Here is a 27,025-nt window from a genome sequence, read left to right on the forward strand (position 1 = left end):
CTATAACCCTTAACCAAATCAGTGAACTTTCAGAATAACATATTATGAGTAATAGTAAGATAAAGAAAAGATGACATTCATATTGATGAAAGTCAAGTTTTTCTCTTTAACATTAAATAACAATATATTTCTAAGTACTTGAGAATTTAAAACTATTTTAAAAGCAAAATTTAATTTAGAATTGAACTAATTTATTGAGAATAAAAAATGGATTGTCAATGCCAAATAAATAATACAAGTATTGTTATTAGAATGTAAATGATGAAAGCCAGATAATACAACTGAAATTATAAATACATAAATAGAGCTTTAAAAAAGTGCATCAGCAATATATGGTTAAAAGGTAAATGTTTTCAAATAAAATATCCTGAAGAGACTTGTCCTAGCTAAAATTTTTTCCCTAACGTCATGATAGTATTTAAGTCCTAATATTTTGATTAACAGTATAGATATTGAAATGGCTAAGTGTACCCCATTGGGATTATTCCATATATATGGCAACACCAATGTTACATTTTGTTAGTGGAAATTTTTCTTCTTTTCTAACAGAAAGGAGAAAACCATATAGAAATTTGAACCAAACATTTAAACCAAATCTGACCCAACTACATAAAATATATTTTCAAACAATAAAGTGAATAGACACCAAGTGATAAAATATTTTATTCTAAATTACTCTGATAGTTTAATTTTTCTTCAATTTTTTTCTTCCTGTATCACACATAGCCCACCAGGGAACCAGAGGCTGGCCTTGTATGAGCAAATCTAGCTTGTGATTGTCCTGTACTGTACACTTTAATTCTGGGATAATTGAAGATATCTACACAAGAAATGCAGTCACTGGGATGCACCATGGGGTGGTTAACCAGAAACAGAGTTGCGGGTGGTAAGGAAGTTAAGAAGAGTGAAAATAGACAATCGTGGAAAATGCTCCCACAATATCTCAAGTGAGGATTAATAAAAGCCTAAAATGGGTATCAGTTATGTGTGGCTTTCTGGATTCATTCCATATCTCATAGCATTCTTCTCTCCTCACGGTGAAATCTACAGTGCTGCTGGGCAGTAAACACAGATGTTGATTTTTCCACTATGGAAGCCATATGAACCCCTGAAGACTCCTTTTCAGTTTCTGTTCTTAGCGTCTTCATATATTACACTAGTGTCAACCCAGAGATGGGTAAGGGATCTGGTGGACCTAAGTAGATCTCTCCTAGACTCTGCCTTTGAGTCTGTCATTATAAGAACTGAAGAAATGCTTGAATTTATTCATCCCAAATGCAAGGTCACCAGGAAGTGGGTGACTTACTAAATCTTTCAGGAGCTATCTGATTCTTTTACCTATCACTCTTTATATTTCCAGTTCATTACTTTATATTTAAATTATTTGGTTTCTGTTACTTACCATCAGAAAATACTCTCTGATTCTTATGGAAGCATCAGAGAAGAGAAGATAGGATAATCCAGCAACTCACTGGACTTGAAAGGGAGAAGTGAACGTGACTCCAAGTTAATGGAGAAGTTAGAGATACAGGGGGGATGTCATGTGGGACAGATGGTTCAAGGTATGAGTGACAACTCTGAAGAAGTGCAACTTTGAGAAGTCTTAGCATTCTTTGTTCCTTCACCAATGCAAGTGTCCACAGCTAGAAATAGGCTAAGTTTGACTCTAGGTTGTGATTTTTATGTTTTTTTTTTAATTTTTGAGAGGGAGCCTCACTCTGTCGTCCAGGCTGGAGTGCAGTGACATGATCTTGGCTCACTGCAACATCTGCCTCCCGGGTTCAAGGGATTCTCCTGCCTCAGCCTTTCAAGCAGCTGGGACTACAGGCTCATGCCATCACACCTGACAAATTTTTGTATTTTTAGTAGGGATGGGGTTTCACCATGTTGGCCAGGCTGGTCTCGAATTCCTGGCCTCAACTGTTCTGCCCACCTCAGCCTCCCAAAGTGCTGGGATTACAGCTGTGAGCCACTGCACATGGCTATGAGTTGAATTTTTGATAAACATAGAAACCATGGATGGAATAATCTGTGAGATGGCCACTTGCATGTTTATCACAGGGGCTTTACAAAAGTTCTCTGATAGGGATGATGGCAGGATGACTTGAACACTGGAAATGAGGTTAGATTAGTACCTCAGAAATTAACATTTTCTTTCAAAGATTCAAAACACATTTTAAAAGGGATCAAAGAAACTTTTAAAGAATGGGGCATAAGCATGACTTCAACTAAATTATTCCACATAATGAGATACTTTCTTTGAAAGTAACAAGACATTCTTGTATCAAGGTCTTGGAACATTGCTTTTCCTTCTATCTGGAATAATTTCTCCCAGTTCTTCACATAGTTCAGTTCCTCATTTAATTCATCTCTTTATTTAAATATTCCTTCCTCAAAGAGGTGTTCCCAACCACCCTGTCTAAAATAACATCCAGCACACAGCACTTCTACAGTCTCCCCTTAACCTGCTTTATTCATTTACTTGTTTATTGTCTTTGTCTGTTAGTATAAACTCCATGAGGATACAAACTATTCACTATTGATTACTCAAAACCCCTAGCTGCGATGAGGACAGAGTAGGTACTCACAAAGTACTTGATGAATGAATCAATAAAAATTTCTCTCTTTCTAGGGTTGTGCACATGTTTTCTTCAAGAGAAAGGCAGCACTTCTGGTTACACCCACTGAGCAAGATTCTTTCCCTTTTCCATTGAATTGGTATCAGGAAGCTAGCATTCCTCAGAATTCACTGAGACAAACACCCTGGATGTCATTTGGGGGACCTAGTCTTGCTACCTCTTCTGATATTTCTGTGTTTTCTAAAGCACAATATGCTGTTATACCATTCACATGGTCTGGCTCTAGACAATGAGCTCTGTGCGAGATAGGCCTGAGTCTTTGCATGTTTGTATTCTTAGTCTGATATAGTCCAGAGCAACGGAAGTTTGGAGGAGGAGGAAGATGAAGAATAGGTATGAAAGGAATAGAAAAAACTAGAAGAGTAAGCTGGGCGTGGTGGCTCACACCTGTAATCCCAGCACTTTGAGAGAACAAGGTGGGAGGACCACCAGAGGTCAGGCATTCAAGACCAGCCTGGCCAACATGGTGAAACCCTGTCTCTTCTAAAAATACAAAAATTAGCCCAGTACCATGGTGCACTCCTGTAATCTCAGCTACTTGGGAGGCTGAGGTAGGAGAATTGCTTGATCCCAGGAGGTGGAGGTTGCAGTGAGCTGAGATCGCACCACTGCACTCCAGCCTGAGCAACAGAGTGAGACTCCATCTCAAAATAAAAACAAGAAAAGTTAGAAGAGTGAGAAGATAAAAAATGGGAGTAATGGGAGACTGGAAGTAGATGTAGAAAACAAACAAACATCCTCAAATTGCCTTTTGAAGGCCCTCACACCTCTGACAGTTCCATTTCTCTTATCTCTATTAGCATATTATCCTATCAAATTGTCTATTCACTATGACCAGTTTCTCACCTCCCATTCTTTCCTAAGCCTACTCTATTGAGGTTTTTGGCCTTAACATTCCACCTAAAATTATCTTTCAAAGCCATTGATCATCTCCATGTTGCAAAACTCAATAATTAGTTTTCAGGCCTCACTGGACCTTCATTTCATCTTCCTTGCTTTTTAAAACACTTCTTTACTTGGTCTCTGGAACACCTCAGCTCCTAGTTTTCTTTCTACCTCTTCAGGCATCTCACTAGATCATCAATTTTAGAGTTTGAAAAACTCTGTTGGTTCAGTTCCCAGGCATCTTCTCCAATGAAGTGATCACATTCCATCTCACAGCATTTTTGTCACAGATCTCAAATTTAAGTCTCTATTGTGGACTTCCTCTCTTAACTTTAGATTTATATATCTTACTACCTGCTCAACTGCTTCACTTGGATATACTGTAGGCATTTCAGGCTTCACAAGTCTAAAATAGGGTTCTCAATCCCTACCCCATTCTTCAAATCTGCTCGTAACAGCCATCACCATCCAACATAAATCTATACATCTCCTTCAACCTCTGCAGCCAAGTAATTAGCAAGCTCTATTGGCATTACGTTGGCAATATCATCAAATGCTTTTTGCCATCTCAGCTCCATTCGCCCTGTTTCTAAGCCATCTGGATCTGCCAATATAATGTAAGCAACACAAATAAAAGGACATCGTTTTTATTGGGCACAGATATATACCTAACACTATATGGTTATTTGTTTACTCTCATTTACTCTCTGTTCATCTCACCTAAATTCACAGGCAATGTCTGGGTCTATTTTGTTCACCCCTAGGATCTAGAATTGTGCTTGACACCAGTAGGCACTGAACAGGTATTTGTTGAATAAATAATAGAAGTAACGAGCAAGGAAGGACTATTAATATTGTTACTAATATATTCACATAATTAGGGTAATAGTAATCATTATAATAATCATCACAGTAGCTAATGTTTATAGATTTAATCTATGATGGGTACCATGCTGAGCATTTGCATGCACTAGGTATCTTACTTATTTCTCAAAAAAGCCTTCTAAGGAAGGAACTGGTTTTATTTCTGTAGTATAAACATGAAAATGGAAACTAGATTAGAGTAAGTGACTCACGCATTTCTAATGTGAGTAGAGCTAGTATTTAAACCTAGGTATATCTGGCTTCCAATTATGTTTACCAACCATTAGGAAATAGTCATATTCAGATATTCGATTGATGTTTGGTGAGATGATGAAAATGGGCTGAAGAATGAAAGAGAGGGAAGGTGGAGATAATGAATAACAGGTATTGAACATCTATCCACCTCCTGCTAGCAATCTCTGTCTTTCTCCATAAAACATAGAACGAAGCTTGAGCTCCCTCCCAGACTCATCTCTTTCACTTTTGAGGAAAATAAGAATAAAGGAAGTTAGTCTCACCCTCTTTCCCTATCTGATGAACTTAGTCCTTGAATGCTGCAAAAGCTAAATAAAGCAAATTGATCTTGAGCCAGGTAATATTCTTGCCCTTTAGAATATATATCTCACCTGAATCTTCATGTTTTATTGTACTTCATGTTAACAGATCTTTAAAATTTAGGGGGAAAGTACTCATTTTTCATCTCCAAATTCATTAAAATCAACATTTCATTATGTTTTGGTTCAAACTATGTCTCATCTCTCTATTTTAATCTTAATCTTTCTCATACACACATAACTAATCTTAAAAATCTACTTCATGTATTGGATACATAAAAGAAACCCTTTAATATATGGGCAGAAATAGTGTAAGCTTCAATTTTAAAACATAATTACATTAGGTCTTTCTTTAACAAGCTCAACAGCACTGACAACAAGAAAATCACTACTATTGCAATCTGAAACCTAGCATTAACATTATATACATTTATAATCTGTCATAAACTGGTATCTAAACTACCTTTAAGGAATTGGGAAATACATGTTTCTCTACCAAGTTACTATTGCAGTTTGTCTCTAATATAACACAGGGTAGGCTAAAAGACTCCCTAGAGAGGTGAGATTTACAATAAAATTTAAATTAAAAAGGCAAGTAGATTTAGGGACTGGAGATGCCAGAATTTTACTACATCAACAAATGTTTATTTAGTATTTAATATTTCCAGGGGACTGTGTTATAAGCTCTGATCAGCACCTGGACTGGGAGAGATGCCCGATAATGTTTAGTTCATCTTCCCTATTTTTAATACCTGTAGTTACCCTGAAGGAGTGCATAATCTTTAGTATTATAACAGTGACAAAATTAAATGCATGGCCATGGATACATGTATTGATGGCAGGAACACTACAAGGAGTAGGGTGGGGAGAAGGGGACATACTGGAGAAACTTCACAAAGGGGAGGGTTTACCAGGCAACTGAGCTTCAGAAGGGATGTTCTAAGCAGAAGAAACTGCTTGAGTGAAAGCGTATACAGATGCAAAGTTTGTTGGGTGGGGACTGGCTTGTCCAGGAAAAATAAAAGATAAAGGAAAATAACTAAACGGCCAAACAGAAGCTGAGAGAGGGGGGAAGAGATTTAAAGCAGAGGTCTTCAATCCTCTTTCTCTGTGTTAGCCTATTTGTGGAAGTTTGTTTTACAACAGAATATTAACCCTTACTTAAGTTTGCATTTCAATTCTATCCTTTGCATTATTTTACCTATTCACATCTCAGAAAAATGAAGATGTGTGTTAAATAACTCCTCTTCCTACAGTTTGCATTTTCCCAACTGAACAACAAATGGTAGGCTCTATAAAGCTAGTTTTACTAAAAACTTTTCCTTCTGCAATGCTCTCCCACCCAGTTTTGAAAAGAGTTTTATTAGACTGCACAGCAAGCACCACCAGGAGATTCTCATCCTTTTCCCCACATGTGATGAGTCCCTGTCATTTTCTTTCTTAAGGAGTCTTGGTTCTCTTGGGCTTCAGCACAGATTGTTCAGCCACCTTATTAAATCCATGTCCCATGTCCCATGTCCCTGTAGGGAAGAGTGCAGGAACAAGGCCTGTCTTCTGACTCTTCTACATTTCAAGGAATGTTTGTTTACTGCCATTATCAAAACTCCACAGGTTGCTTGGAGGAATTTGGGGACTTTTAAAAAAAAAAAAATGAAACGAAATGACATAGCATTCGTTTATACAAACTGTCCAGCACAAAGAAGCAAAAGTCATTCTTATCCTGTAAAAATCTCTTAACCATATCACAGATGTAAACCTTAGAAAATTACATTTTGTATCTTTTTAGAAAGCTAGTAGCTTGAACAATCCTTTACATGCATTTTAAGTTGTGATGGTTTCTTTTGAGGATCTAGTTAGAGGGGAAAAAAAAAAAGAGAAGAAGAAGGGAAAAAAATCCCTTCATTCCAAATTTCAAAATTTTAACAGAACAACTTTAACTAGAAAAATTTATATCACTATTAAATTTTTTTCTTTTTTCCAAATGTGCTCTATAAGAACAGAGAAGAAAATCTATTTTATCACATTTCATCCATTGCATTTATCATTTCTCCCTTACTATTTACTCTTGGGGTATCAAGATTCTATGTTTATCCTGAGATATCTAAAATCACCACCCTATGGAATTGTCATCAGTCAACCACCCCACATTCCTATAGCCAGTGGATGACCACATGATCAACAGCAGACAATGGGGTACTTTCTTACTTGATGCCGAGTTTGGAGCCCAGAATTGAAGGCCTCTGTGGAGTGGGAGCTGACTAATCCCTCTGGTGGTACCTTGAAGACACAGTCTGTCATCTTCTGTTGCTTGCATCACTAGAGTAGTCTCTTTTCCCATCCATTCCAAGCTTCTTGATGCCTTACATCTTCCTCAGGTTTTTTGCATTGCCTAATAATCTTTCAAAGAATTCTGACTTTTTTTTTTTTTTTCTGCTTAAGTATCCCATGTTGGTCTGTCTCACTCGCACTTTTGGGGAGAGGTTAATTCTCAAAATGTTTTGAAAACTGATTTGAATATCCAATGAAGACTAAATAAACAAGTGGAAACAACAATGAAAAAAAAAACTCACATAGATAAAAAAGAACTTTCCAAATAACTAGAAATGTTATTGTCATGATGCATGGTACCAGTTCCTCCCTTCTGGAGCATAAGACAAGGTCATGATATAAAAGGGCAGGTCCTCATTATTTCACTGGGAACTAATCCATGCAGTTTACACTTAGGAGACTGACTTCAAGGCTGAAGTTGTTTTTTGTACACAGTCAACTGTAAACAAGTTTTTATGTTTTCATATAATAGATATGGGGATGTGTTCTCCCTGTGAAGGAAGCGAACACAAGCCAGGGAGCAAATAATAATTATCAGTCAAAAGCCAGTCAAAGTGGGAATCAGACAGCTCAATAGAAGTGTCTTATGCTATTGATCCGGTTGCCACCCAAAGCCATTACTCTATCTGAATGCAATCATCTAAGGCTGAGTGAATTTGTTCAGAGAAAATAAGCTCCATCTAAACTTTACCCACATTGCATGAGGAAATGGAAACTTTTTGTTCAGTAACATTAAGGGAATATTCCAGAAAATACTGAAAATATTGCAATACAAAGAAAACACATAAAGCAATTGATTACCAGGGCCATCCTCCCCTGACTGTACCTTTGCCCCATGGCTTTCCCCCCATACTTAGCATCCTGTGATTGAGACTCTACTCTCATGATCTTTTTGTTTCACGACTAATACTTAGTCTCCTACCAGCACCTTCTGTCTGCTCTTCTGTCTTCTCACAACCTATACACTAGTTCCTCAAAGGTACACCCTAATATCATTGCTTTTAGAGTATAATGATACTTGAGGATTGCCTATTTAAACAGGAGCTTGACAACTAATGCCAAATGTAAAAATATTAATGTAATGGAATAATACTGTCCAGTGATTATGGACAATATTGTTTAAGTGCTTGCTTTTAAGTAATGTAGGCAAAAGAGTAACAAGCAATATGAATAACTGGAAATAGACAAACTTGGAGCTACATAAGGTCAAACTACTATTTCAAAGTCAGTCAATGCAGTGTGTTTGGAACAGCTACCATTACTGCCAGATGTTTATCATCTGCTCCCTTCACCTTGACTGAGAGTGCTAATGCAATTGATGTGGAGCTTTGTAGAATTTTCTATAATCTCTTGAAAGATTTAACAGCAGGAATCCATTTGCCAAATTAAAGGAAAACAGATCCCTTTGTGCAGGTCTCAAACAGGCTGCATTTACACATATCAGGTTGTTCAAAATACAAAACAATTTAGGAAGCAGTTGAAGTCCAATAAATAGATATTTTGCAAGCAACCATTTATTAATTTAATGTTTCTTGGATTGGAGTATTTACTTGTTTTTCAGAACTCTCCATGTGACTAATTCTGGTGCACACTTTCATGCCTCAGTTTTAATGAATACTTCTTTTTGTGTGTGTGGCCACAGTTTAAGCCTACTCCTTTCTACTTGTGTATTTCAGGGGTGGGGTGGAACAGTGGGGAGCCTTTGGTAAGGGCAACCAAAAGATAGCATTTTTTTTACGCTGTGACTACCCAACTTTTGGTTACAACACTAAAATTACATTGGGAAATATATTTTCCCTATTGTTTATGGCCTTGGAGAGACTCAAAATCAAGGTGTCATATTTTCCCAAAACCCAAACATAGGCAAGTTCCATGAGTCACTAGTTCACTTTCTCTGATAAGATACTGAAATTTGAGCACCATGGTATCAGTGGAGGACATATTGAATATGCTAGACTTCAGTAATGACACTAAGCATTTAAGTAACTTTTACTACTCTGAAATTTTTAGCTACTCTAGATCTGGCTATCCTTGAAACTTTTTCTGGGTACTTTCCTCCAGTTCTATAAACTAATCAATATCCTTCCAATATACATATAAAATTTTCCTACTGAAATTTCTCTCTCTTGCCGACATCTATCAAAACCTATGAGATACAGAAGTAGCAATCTCTTTCAATGAACATTTTTGTGAAGACTAGGAAGAGAAAGCTTCACCTTGAAGGCTGAATGCATCTTCCTTAAATAGGGAAGACTCAACATTTTGCCCCTAAAGTTTACTGATTATAATGATATTATTAAAAAAGTGTGGCTACTTCCCAATGTAAACTGTTACAGAACACTAGTGCTCTTCCCCCTCAGCCAATTAACCAAGAAATTCCATGGCTCAATAAAATTCTCCATATTTGAGTCTCTACCCCTCTATATAAAGATGAGCTATGTTTCCTTACACTGCATCTATAACCTCTCTGCCAGAATCCCATCACCTTTTTCTCCTTAGCATGTGCATCCTATGGCAGTGCTTAAAATAGGCAAGTAAAGGAAGAGTTCACTTTACCTCCAGATCTTTTCATATCCCCTCAAATTTATCAAATGCAATGATGGCAGGCAGAAGAGATGAGAAGGAATTGCTGAGATATGAGTTTTCATCATCTATTTTCTCATCCAGCAAAAATACCCTGTCACTATCTATTTCTAGTCCCATGGCAACAATGACAATCCATAGCCTGGGAGAAACCCATCCTTTGTAATTAGGAAGAGAAACATCTGAGAATTGTCTGACCCAAGAAAGACTAGTTTTCTCAATTAATATGTGATGACTTTCCAACCCAGAGAAACAGTATGGTAGTTCCCAATGAGTTATTGGAGGCATTAGGGCCAGAACCCGATGCTCTTGGTTCAAAAGCCAGAAAATTTTTTGGAATGGCTACATTGCTTGGAAGAGAATTTTCCATCATATTAATTCAAGATTCACACAATTTTTCAAAGCAATAGTATTTCTCTTACAACATTCAAGTATTTAAATATTATCAAGCAATTTTATTTTGGACTTTTAACACGCTTCTCTCTTCCAAGCATGTCATCCACAAACCTCTTTAGGTCAGCTTTATCTGGTTAACATCTACTTACCTTTGGGATTTAGTTAAGATCTACCTTCTTTCAAAACCTTTCCTTGTAGTATGCCCTAACCAGGCTGTCTTCATTGCTCTAAATATGTAATTCTACTCCTTGAAAACAGAGAGTTTTTTGTCCTATTGTTGTTTCTACTAGAATTATTATTTATTATTATTACCCTGAAATAGTACCTACCATAAAGAAGGTATTCTGGTATATACTGCATAAGTACAAGTCATATCACCAGATTTCTTGTTCCATTTTTCCCTCCTATAAAGTTAATTATAGCAGATCAATGATCACTCCAGAAAATTCAAATTAGAAAAACTTTCAACAGCTTTACTGTAGTGGGTACATCACAAAGACATCACCACTTATATCACTAACACATTATTTTTAAATTCAACATGCATTTATTGAACCTAGTCTCTCTTGGGCACGGCTCTGGATATCGAGTGTTGAAAATCAAATGTAGCATACCATCTAGCCTCAAGAATTTTACTCTCTAATGAGAGAGGATAACTAGGCAGATGATTACAATGAAATACAACAAAGTCCATGATAGAGTTTAAATAGGGTGCTGTGGAACTCACAGACACCCCTGATTATATTCATGAAGGTTGAAGGCAGACAACAGAAGTCAATAATGTCTAGATAAAGCAGAAAAATAATTTAAGTTATAAGGGATAATAAACAGAATCCGTCGGAAGGAAAGGGAAACAAAATCAGAAAATAAGCAGAAACAAAGGAGGCTCAGTTGTCAGAATCAAAGTCAAAAAAAAAAAAAAAAAAAAAATCCACAGTACAAAGCTTACTGGGAACTGCGGCAGTTTCTTCTAAAAGAGGGAAGCCTTCCAAGTCGCTGGGACTACAAGCTCACGCCATCACATCTGCCTAATTTTTGTATTTTCAGTAGGGACGGGTTTCACCATGTTGGCCAGGCTGGTCTCGAATTCCTGGCCTCAACTGTTCTGCCCACCTCAGCCTCCCAAAGTGCTGGGATTATAGCTGTGAGCCACTGCACATGGCTATGAGTTGAATTTTGATAAACACAGAAACCATGGATGGAATAATCTGTGAGATGGCCACTTGCATGTTTATCACAGGGGCTTTACAAAAGTTCTCTGATAGGGATGATGGCAAGATGACTTGAACACTGGAAATGAGGTTAGATTAGTATCTCAAGAATTAGCATTTTCTTTCAAAGATTCAAAAACATATTTTAAAAAGGGATCAAAGGAAACTTTTTAAAGAATGGGGCATAAGCATTGACTTTCAACTAATTATTCCACATAATGAGGTACTTTCTTTGAAAGAAACAAGACTTCTACTCAGGTCTTGGAGGGATTTCTGGAAGAATGGTAATGATAGCTATAAATCAAGGTGAATTAGAGGGTCTAGAGGTCACTGTAATGATGGGGGGGAGGGGCTCTCAGAGTGCTAACAAATGAGCATGAGTTAAAAGCTAATGTTGTGTAACACTGAGGTCCCAAACAAAAGCAGTCTTTCTTGAGGAACTTACAGTTTGTTTTAATGTACCTAAGGATAAATGCATATAAGGACTTTGTGATTTGTGCTTGAAATTTGAGTTCTCAAATGTTTAATATCTATTTTAGCTAGATCACCAAACACCTATTAGGAATAATCTACCTAGTTTTTAAATGTGTCAGTCTTCCATAATCACCCTGACATAGCAGAAAGAAAAAAACAGATTCATATAGATTGATGGTTTGGAATTCAGCCTGTTGCCCTTTGCTACAGTTTTATATAGGGAATGGGAGAAATTAATTGGTGTAATTCAGGTGAAAGCAACTGTATAAACCACAGTAAGCAGATCGTAGGATATAATATTTATGGCCTAGCAAAATTAATATCGTAAGGTTATTTCTCTAATGTTCCTTTTTTCCTAAAGGGCAATGGGGAAAAATACCAATTTTCTCCCTTCCATTAAGGAAATAATGGATTGACTGTCTTCTATGTACTAGGATTATCTTTGATAATGGAAACACAGGAAAATGTCCTTGCCCTCATGGAGCTAAGGTAAATTGGCAAAGATGGGACAATGGGCAATGCACAAAAACATAAGAACATTGTATTCTGTGAAGGAGAGAGGGCATATAGTCTCTGAAATTCCATTAGTAGGAAATCCTCTAGCTTTTTTTTTTTTTTTTTTTTTTTTTTAGAGATGGAGCCTTGCTCTGTCTCCCAGGCTGAAGTGCAGTGGCGCATTTTCGACTCACTGCAACCTCCTGGGTTCAAGCAGTTCCCCTGCCTTCGCTTCCCCAGTAGCTTAGATGACAGGTGCACGCCATCACGCCTGGCTAATTTTTGTATTTTTAATAGAGCTTGAGGTCTAAAGAACTGAAGACTGAATAATAGTTAATAACAGTTAATCAAATCTTCCTCTAAGTATTTTAGGAAAGAATATGCTAGACTATGATAAAGTATTAATTAAAAATAAATTCTAGAATTTATCTGAATAATAATAACCACTTTATAAGAACAATTGAAATACAACTATGTCAAGTGATCACCGTAAAATACCAAAAGGATAGTTCTTTTAGGTTTTGAGAAATCGACATGTATGATGGTAGCATAGCAGTAACAATTGTTACTATTTGTGCTATATTGACAAGCAGTATTCATGAGATTTTCCTGGAAATAGTCTGATGGACTGTAAGAGTCACATATGTAGTCTTTAGTCTTACAGTGCTTGAATCAGATTTGGTTAAAAGAATCTGGAATTTATTAGTGCCACATGCTATCATAAACACTTACCTTGACCCTCACTTAGATAAAGGAGTTTTTAATGTCTAATTTAGGTCGTTTTTGTTGACCTGAATTTTAAAGCTCATTGAGAGTGGATTTTCGTTCATTCCCTACAATATTAAGAAATAAATTGCCTTTGTTGCTATTGCATGTGCATTCATTCAAATAAACAGGGCAATTTATGCAAATATAACTGTTTTACAAAACCTCATCATCTGAGAAAATCATGTTACAGTTCTCTTTGAAAGTTCAACAAGGAACAGCATCCATGCATATTTAAATCTGACGGACTATAATTGAAAGAATAAGTATTGAGGTTTTCTTTCACAGCTTAGTGAAAATGTGCCTAGACTTCCATGTTTTAAACAATTACATGGCTTCTGTTAAAGGATGGCTTATTTTCTCTGACATCATTGTCTTGGTTTGTTCTATCAGTAAATAATGAAGAGGCGCTCATCCGTGCACTGTGACTGTGTGCATGGTGGAGATGCTTTAGGCTCTGGTTTATAAGTAGCCTCTGCCTCAGGATTTAAGTCTAAAGTAAATTTTTAAGCTAAAGCCTTTTAAAAGGGTGAGGTTCTTTATAGAGGAAAAGAATCACAATCTTCAAAGTCAAACTGTTCAGAAACAATGGAAGTAAATCCTTCCAACCTGCCAGCAGTATACAGAAAAAACACCACTGAGTCTATGCACCCTCTCTCTCTCTTTCTTGCTCTCTCCCTCTCACACACACACACACACATATATATATATATACACACACATACACATATTCTACATACATAGGACAATGCAAATAGCTCACTTTCTTTTCTTCATATCCATCTTACATCGTGACAGTATGTTAATAAGAATAGAAAGAGCTTTAAAAATAACCCTCTAATTACAACTCAAGGCAGATAACATTTATTACTCAAGTTATTTTCAAAGTTTTCAGACTCAAACAACCAGTCTCCTTATTTATAGGGAGCCAGTGTGATGCACTATAATCAGATATTGTTGGGTATTAAATGCTTCCTCACGCACCATCTTATATATTCTACCAACCTAGTGAAGCAGAAATCATTAATTTCATTCTTTCTATGAGGAAGTTTAGGCTTGAAAAGTTAAAACATGTGTCAAAATAGCCAAAATAAGAGAGTGATGGAGTCCATTATTCAAATCCAGGTCTTTCTGACACCATAACCAGTGTGCTTATTTATTTTTGTGCCACATCACCTCACGTACCCATAAACATTGGGTTTATATCTTTTGTGAGGGTGAGTTTGCAGGTAAAGAAAAAAGTGAACATTTAAAATTATCCTGGAGAATTCCCTAACCATGTATACTGTCCAGAAATTCCAATAGATAAGTTTTTCCTTTATATTGTTATTCTTTTGGAACTAGAATATAGATTATTTCTTCAACTGAACATCAGAGGAAGGAGATGGATTCTTTTTAGCAATCATGGGATGTGTGTCTTTAAATACCAGAATCACCTTTGCAGCTGCAAGATGCACACATTATGAGAGGCCCACAGAAATGAAACTCACTGAATGTATTTCATGTTTGCTCTAGGCCATACAAACACCGAGTAGACTTACTCCACATCATTTAAACTAATTTCCTCTCTTTCTTTCCTTTCTTTCTTCCATTCTTCTAATTGAAAAGGAGGGGTATTTGCTAAGCACATAAGTTCATGTGTCTAAATCACTGGCACATGTGATATAGTTCCAATGCATTTTATTATAAATACATGTCAGATACCATAATACATATAAAAGAAGGATACTTATTAAATACTTTTTATAAATACATGCCAAATACTATAATATGTATAAAAGAAGAATACTTATTAAATACTTACTATATATACACAACAAATACCATACTACTTATTATTAATACCTTGAAGAGGTGTTAATTTTCAAGACATCACCTAAACATTCACTGTTTCCTTGCATTTCTGCAGCACCAGCTGGCTTTTTAGGTACTCCCGTCCTCAAGGGGAAAGGCTCTAGGATGGAAAGATTTCATCCAAAATGGCTGCCACTGATAGAATCTTTATTTTTTAGTTGGGGCTTTTCAACGTAGGATTAGCTCAAAAGATGAGCTAGGGAGTTCAGATCATATTATAAGAGCTTCTCCTTTTAGAAGAGTCATTATATATAATAGCAAACTCAGATATTAATGTCTTAAGTTTCCACCAAATGACACCAGGAATAAACAACCATGTGAAAGTCACTGTTGACCTGTCTATAGAATATGGTTTTTTATACAGACCCAGAGCAAACATCTGTCTTGATCCCAAGGCAAGGAATAATCAACATGATTTTGACCTCATGAACACTGTAAATCCTGTAACAGAATGGGCAGTGTTCTTCCTTTGCTTCATCCACTTTAAATTTGAGTGTTAAATTTGAGGCTCACTTTTAACAATGATATAGTGCAAAATGGTATCTGCCCTTTATCTCTAAGCTTTATCTTACTATTTTACCCATATTTTCTTTTCATCTTATTTTGTCTATTTTATTCTATCCTTATATTTTAGATATTTTTCTAAGTCAGCCTCCAGCCTTAGTTTGATCAAGGCAGGATTCAGAAAACAAAGAAAGAAAGAAAACATAGTCATCAAAAATGATTAGATACCTCTTTGGGGATTTATGAAGTCAATTGTTAATGAGTCCTATAAATCACAGCATGCCACAAGGCCAGAGTTAAGATTTCTTTCCTAATCAGAAAGTTTCTAACTGAATTGTAGCATAAATGTGTCCCTTAGGAATGTAGCACCTGGGGCCATAGTAGAAAATGAGACAGACATGGTCTCCTATAGTCATGAAGATTAGATAGAAAAACAAACAAACAAGAAATTATACTAACCTGTGATAGGTGTTGTGGGAGAAGATACTAGAAATGTAAGACCAACCCAGCAAAACAAAGGAAGTTTTTGTGAGTGTTGCATCTGAACCCAGAAATGGTGGTTAGAGCGAGACTTGACAATGATTAGAAGCTATCTAGTCAGCTGTGTTAAGTCAGAAGGAAGAGAATAAGAATCTCACAGATCTTCCCAGATCTCCTGTGAAGTTCTGAAATTACAGCTAACAATGCACTGAATTAAAAACATGAGATTTATAAACAAGCCCTAGTTTCTTTATTTTAGCATCATCCATATCCGGAAGCACTATATTTCTGGGTATATCTGTAATCTGACAGTCAAATACTCAAAGCTGTATCTTCACAATTTATGACATCTTTCCTCATAACATAGAGCTCTCTTTCTGTTGCTTTGCTTGTTTGTTTGCTTTTATGGTAAGTAAACTGTTCTGGTAAATAACAATTTAAATTGCATGAAATGCTTACAACACTGAGCACCCAATTTGAACATAAGAACAGTATGAGAATATCTAAGCATACATATTTGTATGTATTTACCATATCCAATACATTCATATGGGGAAACCCGAATACTTATTGTCAGAATTTTTAAGTGAGAGAATTTTGTCTCATTTTTCAAAATCTGCTCACTGGAAGACAGCTGGTCAAATATTTGAACCCATTACCTCCAATCTGAGCTAAATAAACAAACGTAAGAGAATCCTCTCCAAGTGCTGCTAAAGAGAGCTGTCTCAAAATAATCTCAAGTTTGAAAGACTGTTTGTCTAAATACATTCTACTGCCTAGATAATTTATTTACTTTTGTTTTGGCCAAGTCATTCAGAGCAATTCCAGGTATTCTTCAAATCAAAGTGGCACCATGATTGCATTCACATAATTCTAAATTATTCTCTCCATTTTGGAGAGAGGCAGAGAGGAAGAGTCTTCATGGGGAGGTACATCCAGCCACGTTTTCCCATGTTTTCATACACAGGCTAGAATCCACCCTATTACCCATTAGGCAGAAGTAAGATATACACTTTTTTTCTTCATTTATTCTATTAGTACTCAAGGGATCTCAGTTTCACAACTTCGAAAATCTCTCCAAAAACAACAAAGTCTTACCAATGAAGACGTTACAGGTGTAACTCACAGGACTCTGGGAAAGTAAGAGTCTGTAGTGTTCATTTAATAAAGTCTGAAGAGAACTCTACAAGCCACAGACATTTGAAGAGAGCCAACTTGATCAGAGCAATCTCATCCTACCTGCCTCTTTGGAAATCTGCGTGAAGGACTCCACACCTTTCTCTCCATAACTTCCTTCGGATGCGAGAGTAGACACATAATTCCAGCCTAGGGCCTTTACAATGTCTACCATGGCCTGGGCTTGGAAGGAATCGGGTGGCACCACGCGAGAAAAGAAGTCATAGCGCCGGTCATCACTTAGCTCAGGTGCCGTTGATGCATAACTAATCTGGGGGATCTGTAAAGACAAGAAAGCACCACATGAGAGTACACCATCAGGATATAAGAGATTCACTTATATTATGACAATTTACTTAAAATACAGGGTAGCAAAGGGGATATATGTATTGCCAAACACCACCATGTAATTTTAGACCACCTAAATGCAATCATCTACTTCTTAGCAGCACAAAAGTATTGATATTGACTTTAGCGTCTTGCCTTTTTATTTCCATCTCTTAGGAATAAGGGAAGGAGGTTAGCATGGGAATTCCAAGGTCAGGGTCATAGTTGTTTAGAAGAAAAAGATCTATGACCATTGTACCAAACATGGTGAATCATGCTTTACTACTTATAAACCAATGGAAATAAAAATACAACAGTCTGACTGGAGTGTATATAAAGATTGGTTTAGTTGACACAGCTTGTGAATACTGGGTGGGTATCATTAGCCATCTAACATTGATTGATTGTGGATGATCTCCAAGGAAATATCTAAGTAAGTCACAAGTATTATCTAATTTATTCTTCACAAGAATAGTTTAAAGTAGCTCAGTAATACCCTTTTCCCCAGGGAAGGGAAATTCCTCACCCCTGAGGCATTTCCTCTAGTGGTCTTTGCACATTGACAGGCTTTCCTCAAAATTTTCCAAATTTTCTTTTGGATCCTGGGAGAGAGCTGCCAGTACTGTCTGAGTAGAATCCACAAGGGCCTCTGATTTCTATCTTTTTCCTTCAGAGAACCCTCTGACCTCTACCCCACATGGCATTCACCAAATGTCCTGAAGAGCTCTAGAATTTTGCCTATAAGGATCATCTTAGGACTCCACAGGCCCCTTGAAAAAGATCAAATTATCTCCCTCAGCTGCTGTAGTATTTATTTCTTAGGATCACTGGAAATTGGGCTATGTGAGTAGTCCTAACACATCTACTTTGCTAAATTAAATTGTATATATGAAAAGAGCTGCAAAAAAATGTCTGCCTGGGGTCTCAGGTAGCCTAAGGCCAGCCCGAAGTAATCACAGATGAGAAATCTGGCTAAGATCCTAACTTCAGAACTCCTATGCTAGTTACCTCTTCAAAGCATGGTAACCTTTGTCCCCTTCTTTGTCTTAATTCTATCAAGCAATAGATAATGAGTGGCACAGTTAATTTTCACGTAAGAATGATCAACTCTGACAACATTCTGCTTACAAACTCTCCCAGGACTTATCCCTGCATTATCACAAAAGGTTTCTCGGGTGTCCAAAGGCCAGTTGATCTTTTCTCAGACCAAGTCCAAAAGTCCAGTGTAGCTCAAATACGGTAAAGCCACGCTCAAGTTGATTCATCGAGCCCTGAAAATTCTACTATTAACCCATTTATTTCCTTCTTTTGTAGTTTGCCTAAAGTGTACCCATTTGCCATCATTTAAGGCTAGTTATCGCCTCTGTAAAGATCGTTTCTCCACCAATGTTTTTAGGTCAGTATTAGAGTTAAGTCCTGTGGCCCTGAAATCAGACGACCCACCATTTTCCATGCAGCCTGTTCATGATGCAGTTTTGCTATATGACCATTGGAGGGCAGGCTTTCTGCCCCTGACTTAATTCAAAGCCAGTGTGAGAAAGCCTGCATGTCTCCTGATGGGTCTTTTTACCTGAGCAACTTCTCAATTACAGTGAGGTTTAGTGCAAAGTAAAATAGGATTTGGTATTGACAAGATATGGGATCAGAGTTTGGCATTTCTGTTTGCTAGTGTTTAATTTGATGAAGCTATTTCACTTGAATGAGTTGGTGACATCACTAATAACAAGTTGTTCTGAGAAACAGGGAAAATGAATGTGCATTGCTTTGTATGATGCCTGGAACAGAGTGGGTGCTTAATACATGGGAGTAATAATCATCCAAAATAAAGAATGGTATGTTTTTCCTTACTAAAGTTATCGATTCCCCAATTTGACTTCCAAGTTCTCTGCTGCACGTCATCACGAACATTCTCCACATTGTCCCATGGCAATAAAATATTTTTACATATTCCTATCATTACTGTTTTCAAAATAATATGTGCTGTTTATCCAACTCTTTATTTTGTACCAGTCATGTTCTAAAAGTTTTATATGCATTGCTTTATCTAATCATCAGCAAATACTGTGAACCATACTATACAATATTACATGAGACTATATTATAGTATTATTAACTTGTTTTACAAGGGAGAAAATTGAGGCTTGGAAGAATATTACCTTGCCTCAGGTCACAAAGCTATAAAACACTCACAACTATGATGTTTTGCTGAATTATTACTAAAATATTTTTTAAAATAAGCATTAAATAGGAAGGCCAGTAGATTAATGGAATCCAGGCTGACTTCTGTTCACATCACTGACTACATAGCCACTAAAAGTTATTTTACTGGTCACTCTTAGACTACTGTTCAAACACCTTATATAAGTGCCTCAGCAAAGCTTATACAAATATCTTAATAGAATGAGTTACCTATGTGTCGATTGTAGTTTGAAGGTTATAAGTTTTAGGTAACAAAAATATCAACTGAAAAGGCTTTGGACAGAAATAGAGAAGAGGGAGGAAAAGAGGGAGAAAGAGAGAGAGTTTCCTTCACAAGAAATAAAAAGGAAAGAAGCCAGGCATGTCAATACATTTCCATCAATTTCAACTTGTGGGACTGTAAAAGCTTCATGCTGTTGCACAGATGTCTTTCCTGCCAAAATCCCTCTGTACCTTTGAAAGGGTGCTAATAAAGATACATCCAGCCCTCTACTTGAATTTTCATTTATGTAGCTGCTGTAAAACCTCAGAATTGTGAGGTGCCCCAATGCAATGCATTTTCTACACCGTGCCCCAAATTTTAGTAATGAAAATCCTGAGGAAACAGATTTCTTTCCTCATTACTGTGCACCCTTTGAAAATTATTAGTATCTGTGGTCTATCCCTTCCAGTGTAAATAAGGAATATCTCCTGGCTTAAGACCCACATTTCTCTTTAGGATCATGCATATACCCTCTATCCAATGGTACTTATTTTGACACTATGAATATAATGATGCAAGCATAAGGAATGAAATACAAAATGGATTTTATTCTGAGATAAAAATGTGGCTTTATAAGGATATCCCTTGTAGCAATAGAGATGAAGGACTGGAAGAATTTATGTAACCTATGAAATAGATGTTGCCTATTTTCCTAGCTTCATGTTTAGTTACTTGCTCTCAAGTTAACGTTAAAGCCTACATAGTAATTATTTTGAGTGCTAATACTGGTACCTACAACTGATCAAATGCTAATTAGGCATCTTTAGCAATTAATTTCTATTTTCACCCAAATATCTAGATATACTTTCTCTTGCTGCTATTGGACCTTTTCTCTCTTGCCAGTTTTCTTTCGAAATGAAGACTTGATCTTTTGATAAAGACAATTTAGTGCGATAACATTCCAGCTATATAAAATGAGATATTCCATCTCTTCTTAGGCCTTTTTTCTTGAACTTAGAAAACTAAAATACTTTTAATCTTTATCACAGGACCACATTGTCATCTTATTATTCTTTTCTCTTCATAAAAATTTGCCTATTGCACAGGAATGGTTTTGTTATGAGTATCAACTAGGATTTTAAGACACCTATATTCTATTTAGAATAAGTGTATGCTTTTTAAAGAACATTAACAACATATATTAGAGAAATAAACACAAGAAAGCAGGTTAATTATAATGCCTTGATCCCTGTCAACATTTTGTTGTATCTCTTTATTGCTTTTGTGTGTATATTTGGTTATGCACACATACTGATATGGTTAGGCTTTGTGTCCCCACCCAAATTTCATCAAGAATTATAATCTACATAATCCCCGTAATTTCCACGTGTCCAGAGACTAGGTGGAAGTAATTGGATCATGAGAGCAGTTTCCCTCATGCTCTTCTCGTGATAGTGATTGAGTTCTCACAAGATCTGATGGTTTTATAAGGGGCTCTTCCTCCTTTGCTTGGCACTTCTTCCTGCCGCCTTGTGAAGAAGGTGCCTTGCTTCCCATTCTCCTTCCATCATGATTGTAAGTTTCCTGAGACCTCCCCAACCATGCTGAACTGTGAGTCAATTAAACCTCTTTCCTTTATAAATTACCCAGTCTCAAGCAGTCTTCATAGTAGTGTGAAAAGAGACTACTACACATATATAATTATTGTTATGAGCTTATAAATATTATTTATTATTAAAATATGGACCTTAGTCTCCCCTTCCCTTCCTGTCATCCTCCCTTCTTTCTTCTTTCTTTCTGGTTGCATAATATTCTACTGTATGAATATTTGACCTAACCTAAACTTAACGTTCATTGTTAAATATTTAAACCTTTTGAAGTTTTCACTGTCATTATAAGTCAAAACAAAATCCTCAGAGCTAATGCAAGTCTTTATACATACTCATGAGTATTTCCTCACAATAATGTTTAAGTCACTCTACCTCAACGTGACAGAAATATTTGAGGTTTGCATTTACATCTTTCTCTACATGAAAATTACTTTGGGCTGTTAAATACAGAGGAACAGTAATCTATACTTTTTTCCCTTCCAAATGGTTAACTACTTGATTTACTACTTGATTTAGCATCATTTATTAATTAATCATTCTTTAATGACAGAAAAGAACATCTTTTGTTCTATATTAAATTCTTAAACATCCTTAGGTCTTCAGGGTGTATCTTCTACTATTTCATTTTTTTTTTCAAGTCTTGGGCTTGAAAATAGTGTTTTACTATTTTAGCTGTTATGAATTTAAGAGTATTTTGAGGCTTAGTTGCAACATACTCCCTCTTCATAGCTGTCCTTTTAAAAATTATCATGGATAATCATGTTTTTAATTTTCCTTATAAGCCTTAGGATAATTATTTTTAGGTTAACAATAAAATTCCATTAAGATTTTGATGAGAATTATACTACAACTATAAATAAATTTGGGTAGAATTTAAATATTTACAACACTTTATCTTCCCCCGGGGAAATTATCTATTTTTATCTATTTGGTTGTTCATTCTTGCTCTTCCTAAAATCTTATAATTGTCTCCATTTAAACCTTGCACATTCCTTAACTTTGTTTCTAAATAATTATTTTCATTGCATTATGTATAAGACAAAATATTCATTTTGTTATCTATTTATTGCTGCCATATAGGAATCTATTAATTTCTGTATATTTTCTTTGTGTATTCTACCCTTGTTATAATTCTTATTAGTTGTAATAGCTTTCAGTTTATTTTCTTGGGATTTCCATGTAAGCAAGTTATAATGATTCAGTTAGTTTTCTAATTACATCAGTTAGAGTTTCCAGGAAAACAAGAGTGATAATGGGAAAAATTCCTTTCCCTTTTGTTATTTCTGAATAGTGAGCAGCTAAAAACCAACTAGTATTATTCTGATGTCCTACCTTGAAAAAATATAAACAGTTAAATTAAGAAGTTTACATTTAAATTTTTTATTTTGTCAATATAAAGTCTTAGCTAGAATTTGTCAGAAATTTCTTTAGATTTAGAAAGACACTTTTAGAATTGAAAGGGAACTCCTAGATCATATGGCCCAAAGTCTCCCTCTCTCTGTAAGTTTATGACTCGCTTCAAAAATACCGCGGAGACCCTCACGCAATCTGTGCCACCATCTACCGCCACATTTCTTGAAAGCATTTTCTTTATATTTGCTATTGATACAGGATGCTCTTATTTTTACTTGAGACACAGAACTGTACTTCATCAGGATATCTAGGTAAAGCTATTCTATGAACAGTAACAAAATGATAACATTATAAATTATGATTTAGTGTCTTCCCATGTGTGACACATCATGCTAAGAGCTGCAATACATTATTTTAATCCTCACAACAGCACATTTACACAATTTCTGTTTTTCTGATTTTACAAATAAAGAACCTATGACACAGAGAGATCAAGAACCACTCTGAAGGTTACATATAAGTAAGTGGCAGATCTGGAATTCATTTTAAGCACATCGCTAAATCCTTTACTCCTAAGCCCTGTGCTACAATTCCGCTTTAAGAGAACATTATTCCAGTTAGAATGGCTTACAATTCATTTTTTTCCCTTCCTTTATAACACGTTCTTCCTCCTGTATTGTGTGATACTAGTTAAGCCTTTCTCTCCCCTTACTTGGAATAGTCAACCACTTTCTGTTCTTTCTGACATACTACCTACCTTTAGTCTTATAACTTCTCATTCTCTCTCATGAGAAAGATAATGAGACACCCAAAACCCTTTTTCACCTATTCATGAGGAACCTCCTCTCCACATCCTCACCAATGCTTGTCATATTTTGTCTTTTTGATAATAGCCATCATAACAGATGTGGGGTGATATCACGTTGTGGTCTTGATTTGCATTTCCTTGGTATTATGCACCTTTCCATGTACCTGTTGGCCATTTGCAGGTCTCCTTTGAGGAAATGTATATTCAGGTCCTTTTCCCATTTTTAAATTGAGTTGTTTTTTTGCTTTTGATTTGAGTGAGTTCTTTATATATTTTGGATATTATCTCCTTATCAGATATTGGTTTCCAAATATTTTCTTTTATTTAGGAGGTGTCTCTTTACATCATTGATTGTTTTCTTTGCTATACAGAAACTTTTTAGCTTAGCTTAATGTAGCTTCATTTTCTTTTTTTTGTTTTGTAGCCTGAGCTTTTGGTGTGATGTCCAAAAATATCATTGCCAAGGCCAGTACAAGGAGCTTTTTCTTTTCTAAATCTCTGCTGACTCATCACCTACGAAAGTATCTTTATAATCAGCTATATCGACACATCACTCTAAACTATACATTGATCTAGAATCCTTTTTGGAGAAGAAAATGTATTTATTTCCTTGAAGACACTTTATTATAAGGTATTCCATTCTTTCAGAGTAAAGATCTATGCATGAATTCATGCTCTCCTATCTGCAATACATTTCCAAACATCCAAGGTGTCTCCTACAAAAATCAAATTTTTCCCAGGCGTTTTTTAAATCAGTACTTTTGAAAATGCTACAGACCTTTTTTGCTTCTGTAACTAAATAACTTTAAGCAGTAATTAAAACTACGTTTTTCATTCTTATATTGAGGCTTCAGATTAATTTAAAATTCTGAATGCTGCGCATTGCTGTGTTATGCTAGATGTTGTGATCATTCTAATATCACTGTAGGACCAGCTATTTCTAGCATGCTTGAGGTGTTCAGTACAGTAAAAAGAAAATATGACAAAATGCCCAAATCTCCGTGGTATTCTCTATCTCTTCGCCAATTAAGAAAATCAAATACCTGTAGCCCTTAATCCTTTAAGAGGTTAAAAATAATATATATATATATATTATTTATACATATATATACACACACACATATGTGTTTAGGTATATACACACACACCTAAAAAATATAGTAAAGGTGAAATTTTGGTCAAACTTAACAGTAGTAGTTGATTCTCTATAATGTGCCTACACTTGTCATTGCATGCCTTTAATATATTTTTGGGTTTTCACAAGCAGGTAAGTCTAAATGTGTACGAACCACAGAACACATCTTAGGAATCTATTCTGCACTTTCCATGATTTCTTTCACTGAATTTAATAAATGTCTCCATTGCTTTTATGAATGAAGGCTTTCCATATAGATATATGGTAACACATATTTACAGTTTACTACTAATGTAGTGTATATCTAAATCAATTTTCCTTTTGCTGATTTAAAGAAATTGTCAAAAAAACTCTAAATTTTATACCAGTATTTTTCAATCTTCGGTCATCTGCAAATGTGTCTCATGTTTTCTTCCCACATGCTATACCACATTTATGAACACGACAATATATTCATACTACTGAATCCATTATTTACTTAACATTTTAACTTCTCACTCTTATTTGCTTAAAGTACAAAGAACCTTCTTTTCATGTCTACCAGTATGCCTATAGAGTGATTATGTATTTATTTTAATGTGAAAGAGGAATATGTAACTATTAGTATTATTCGTGGTATCTTTGATATACAAAAACATTTTATTCTGATCTACTATATCTACATTTTATTTTATAGCTTCTTAGCTCTCAGTGATAAAAAGGGTCTAATGTCTTATTGATTGGGCATACTGTCACCTACAGTTTATGATTATATATTTACATAACTGATTTTTAGATTTAAACATTTTAATGCATCTAGGATCTATTTAATATATATTATCTATTATAGACTAGGACTTCAATTTTGTTTTTTGCTTTTGACTGGATAGCCAAGTGAATAGCCAGTGTTTTAAGAAAAAAAATATTTACTTGCATGTCATTATCACTTTTATGCATTTTTATATAAAATTATATCTATACAAACACAGAAATATTTAAAGTTAAAGCACTACATAGATGTTATCTCATGCTCTTGGATGTCTTATGAAATTCACTATTAATGTATAAAATATTTACATTTCCATTTTTTAAAGAAGCTCAGTCTTCTCTGATTTGTCTTCAAGTTACTATGTTTTTCTCAGTTTGAATGAACTGACAATAATTTGTCTTATTAGATAAAACGGCACGTTATTTGTTTCTCCAGGAGACTATACAGCATTCACACTCCCTCTTAATGACGTTCCAATGAAGAGTAGACATTATATGGATTTTTCTGGTCCCGAATGGCCATCGTTCCAAATATTGGACCACCAACACCTGCATGTCCATAATCCTCTATGCTTTTTCTGCCTTTCATGGTTAGATGCAGGACTAATTTCACTTCTCTATGTGGGTCTCCAACTAGTTGTGAAGAACCTCTCTTCTCCAAGTTTTTTTCTCAACTCAAATCTCAATTCCTCCATTATTTCTCTCAAGACACTAGTCAGGTGACACTGATGACAAGATAGAAAAGTCATTTCAAGTAATCAAGGTTCAAGAGCAATTCTCATGCCTCAAAATTATCATATAAATTTTATGTTGAAGTCAACTTTCCTGGCCATTGTTAAAATAAACAAGCAAACAGGGAATAAAACAGCAATAAAATCATACTCTTTCAAGTCATCAGATGTGATGTTTCCCAAATTCAGATTTTACTCTCAAGATAGAAAAAAAAAAAAAATGCCCAATTCTCTGTTTCTAATTTTACCTTTAAAATATTTATGTAAATTTATGGTTCTAAGAATTCCTGTAAATCTAAGAGAAACAATGCTAGGGGAAAAAACAATTTCAAGAATAGTTAAAATGGACACATAAATAACTTATATCATATACACCCTACACATACTTTTGAGACATAAATATTCGTATCTCATCAATAAAATGTATTGTGGTGGTTGAATTATTTTGGTAGACTGAAAGAATGATCAAAAGTTAAGATACATCCAATAAACAGCACATATTAATCTCTAAAAGGTGCTCAAGGCTCTGCCCTAACCTCTACAATGCTTGCCCTAGAAAGCACAGTGAATTTATAGGAAGCTCAATTGATGGGTACTTCCAGAACATGGTAGTTTTCTTTGGTAACAAGTGCCACAGTTCTAATTAAACAATTATCTGAATCATTATCTGTTTCTTGTTCTCCCCATTCCTTGAGAGTATTTACC

At 35.5% G+C, this 27,025-nt stretch overlaps 1 protein-coding gene across 2 annotated transcripts in view; it reads right to left on the minus strand.

Moving 5' to 3' along the window:
• GRM7 (glutamate metabotropic receptor 7) overlaps positions 1-27,025 on the minus strand; it is a 921,273-nt gene that overhangs the window by 608,649 nt on the left and 285,599 nt on the right. For both annotated transcript variants that reach the window (XM_017874165.1, XM_017874164.1), the window contains exon 2: positions 17,272-17,488. In XM_017874165.1, the coding sequence (XP_017729654.1) occupies positions 17,272-17,488 (217 nt within the window). The remainder of the gene's footprint in view (positions 1-17,271; positions 17,489-27,025) is intronic.

Source organism: Rhinopithecus bieti, unplaced genomic scaffold, assembly GCF_001698545.2.
Source record: "Rhinopithecus bieti isolate Rb0 unplaced genomic scaffold, ASM169854v2 scaffold_7049, whole genome shotgun sequence".
Lineage (NCBI taxonomy): Eukaryota > Metazoa > Chordata > Mammalia > Primates > Cercopithecidae > Rhinopithecus > Rhinopithecus bieti.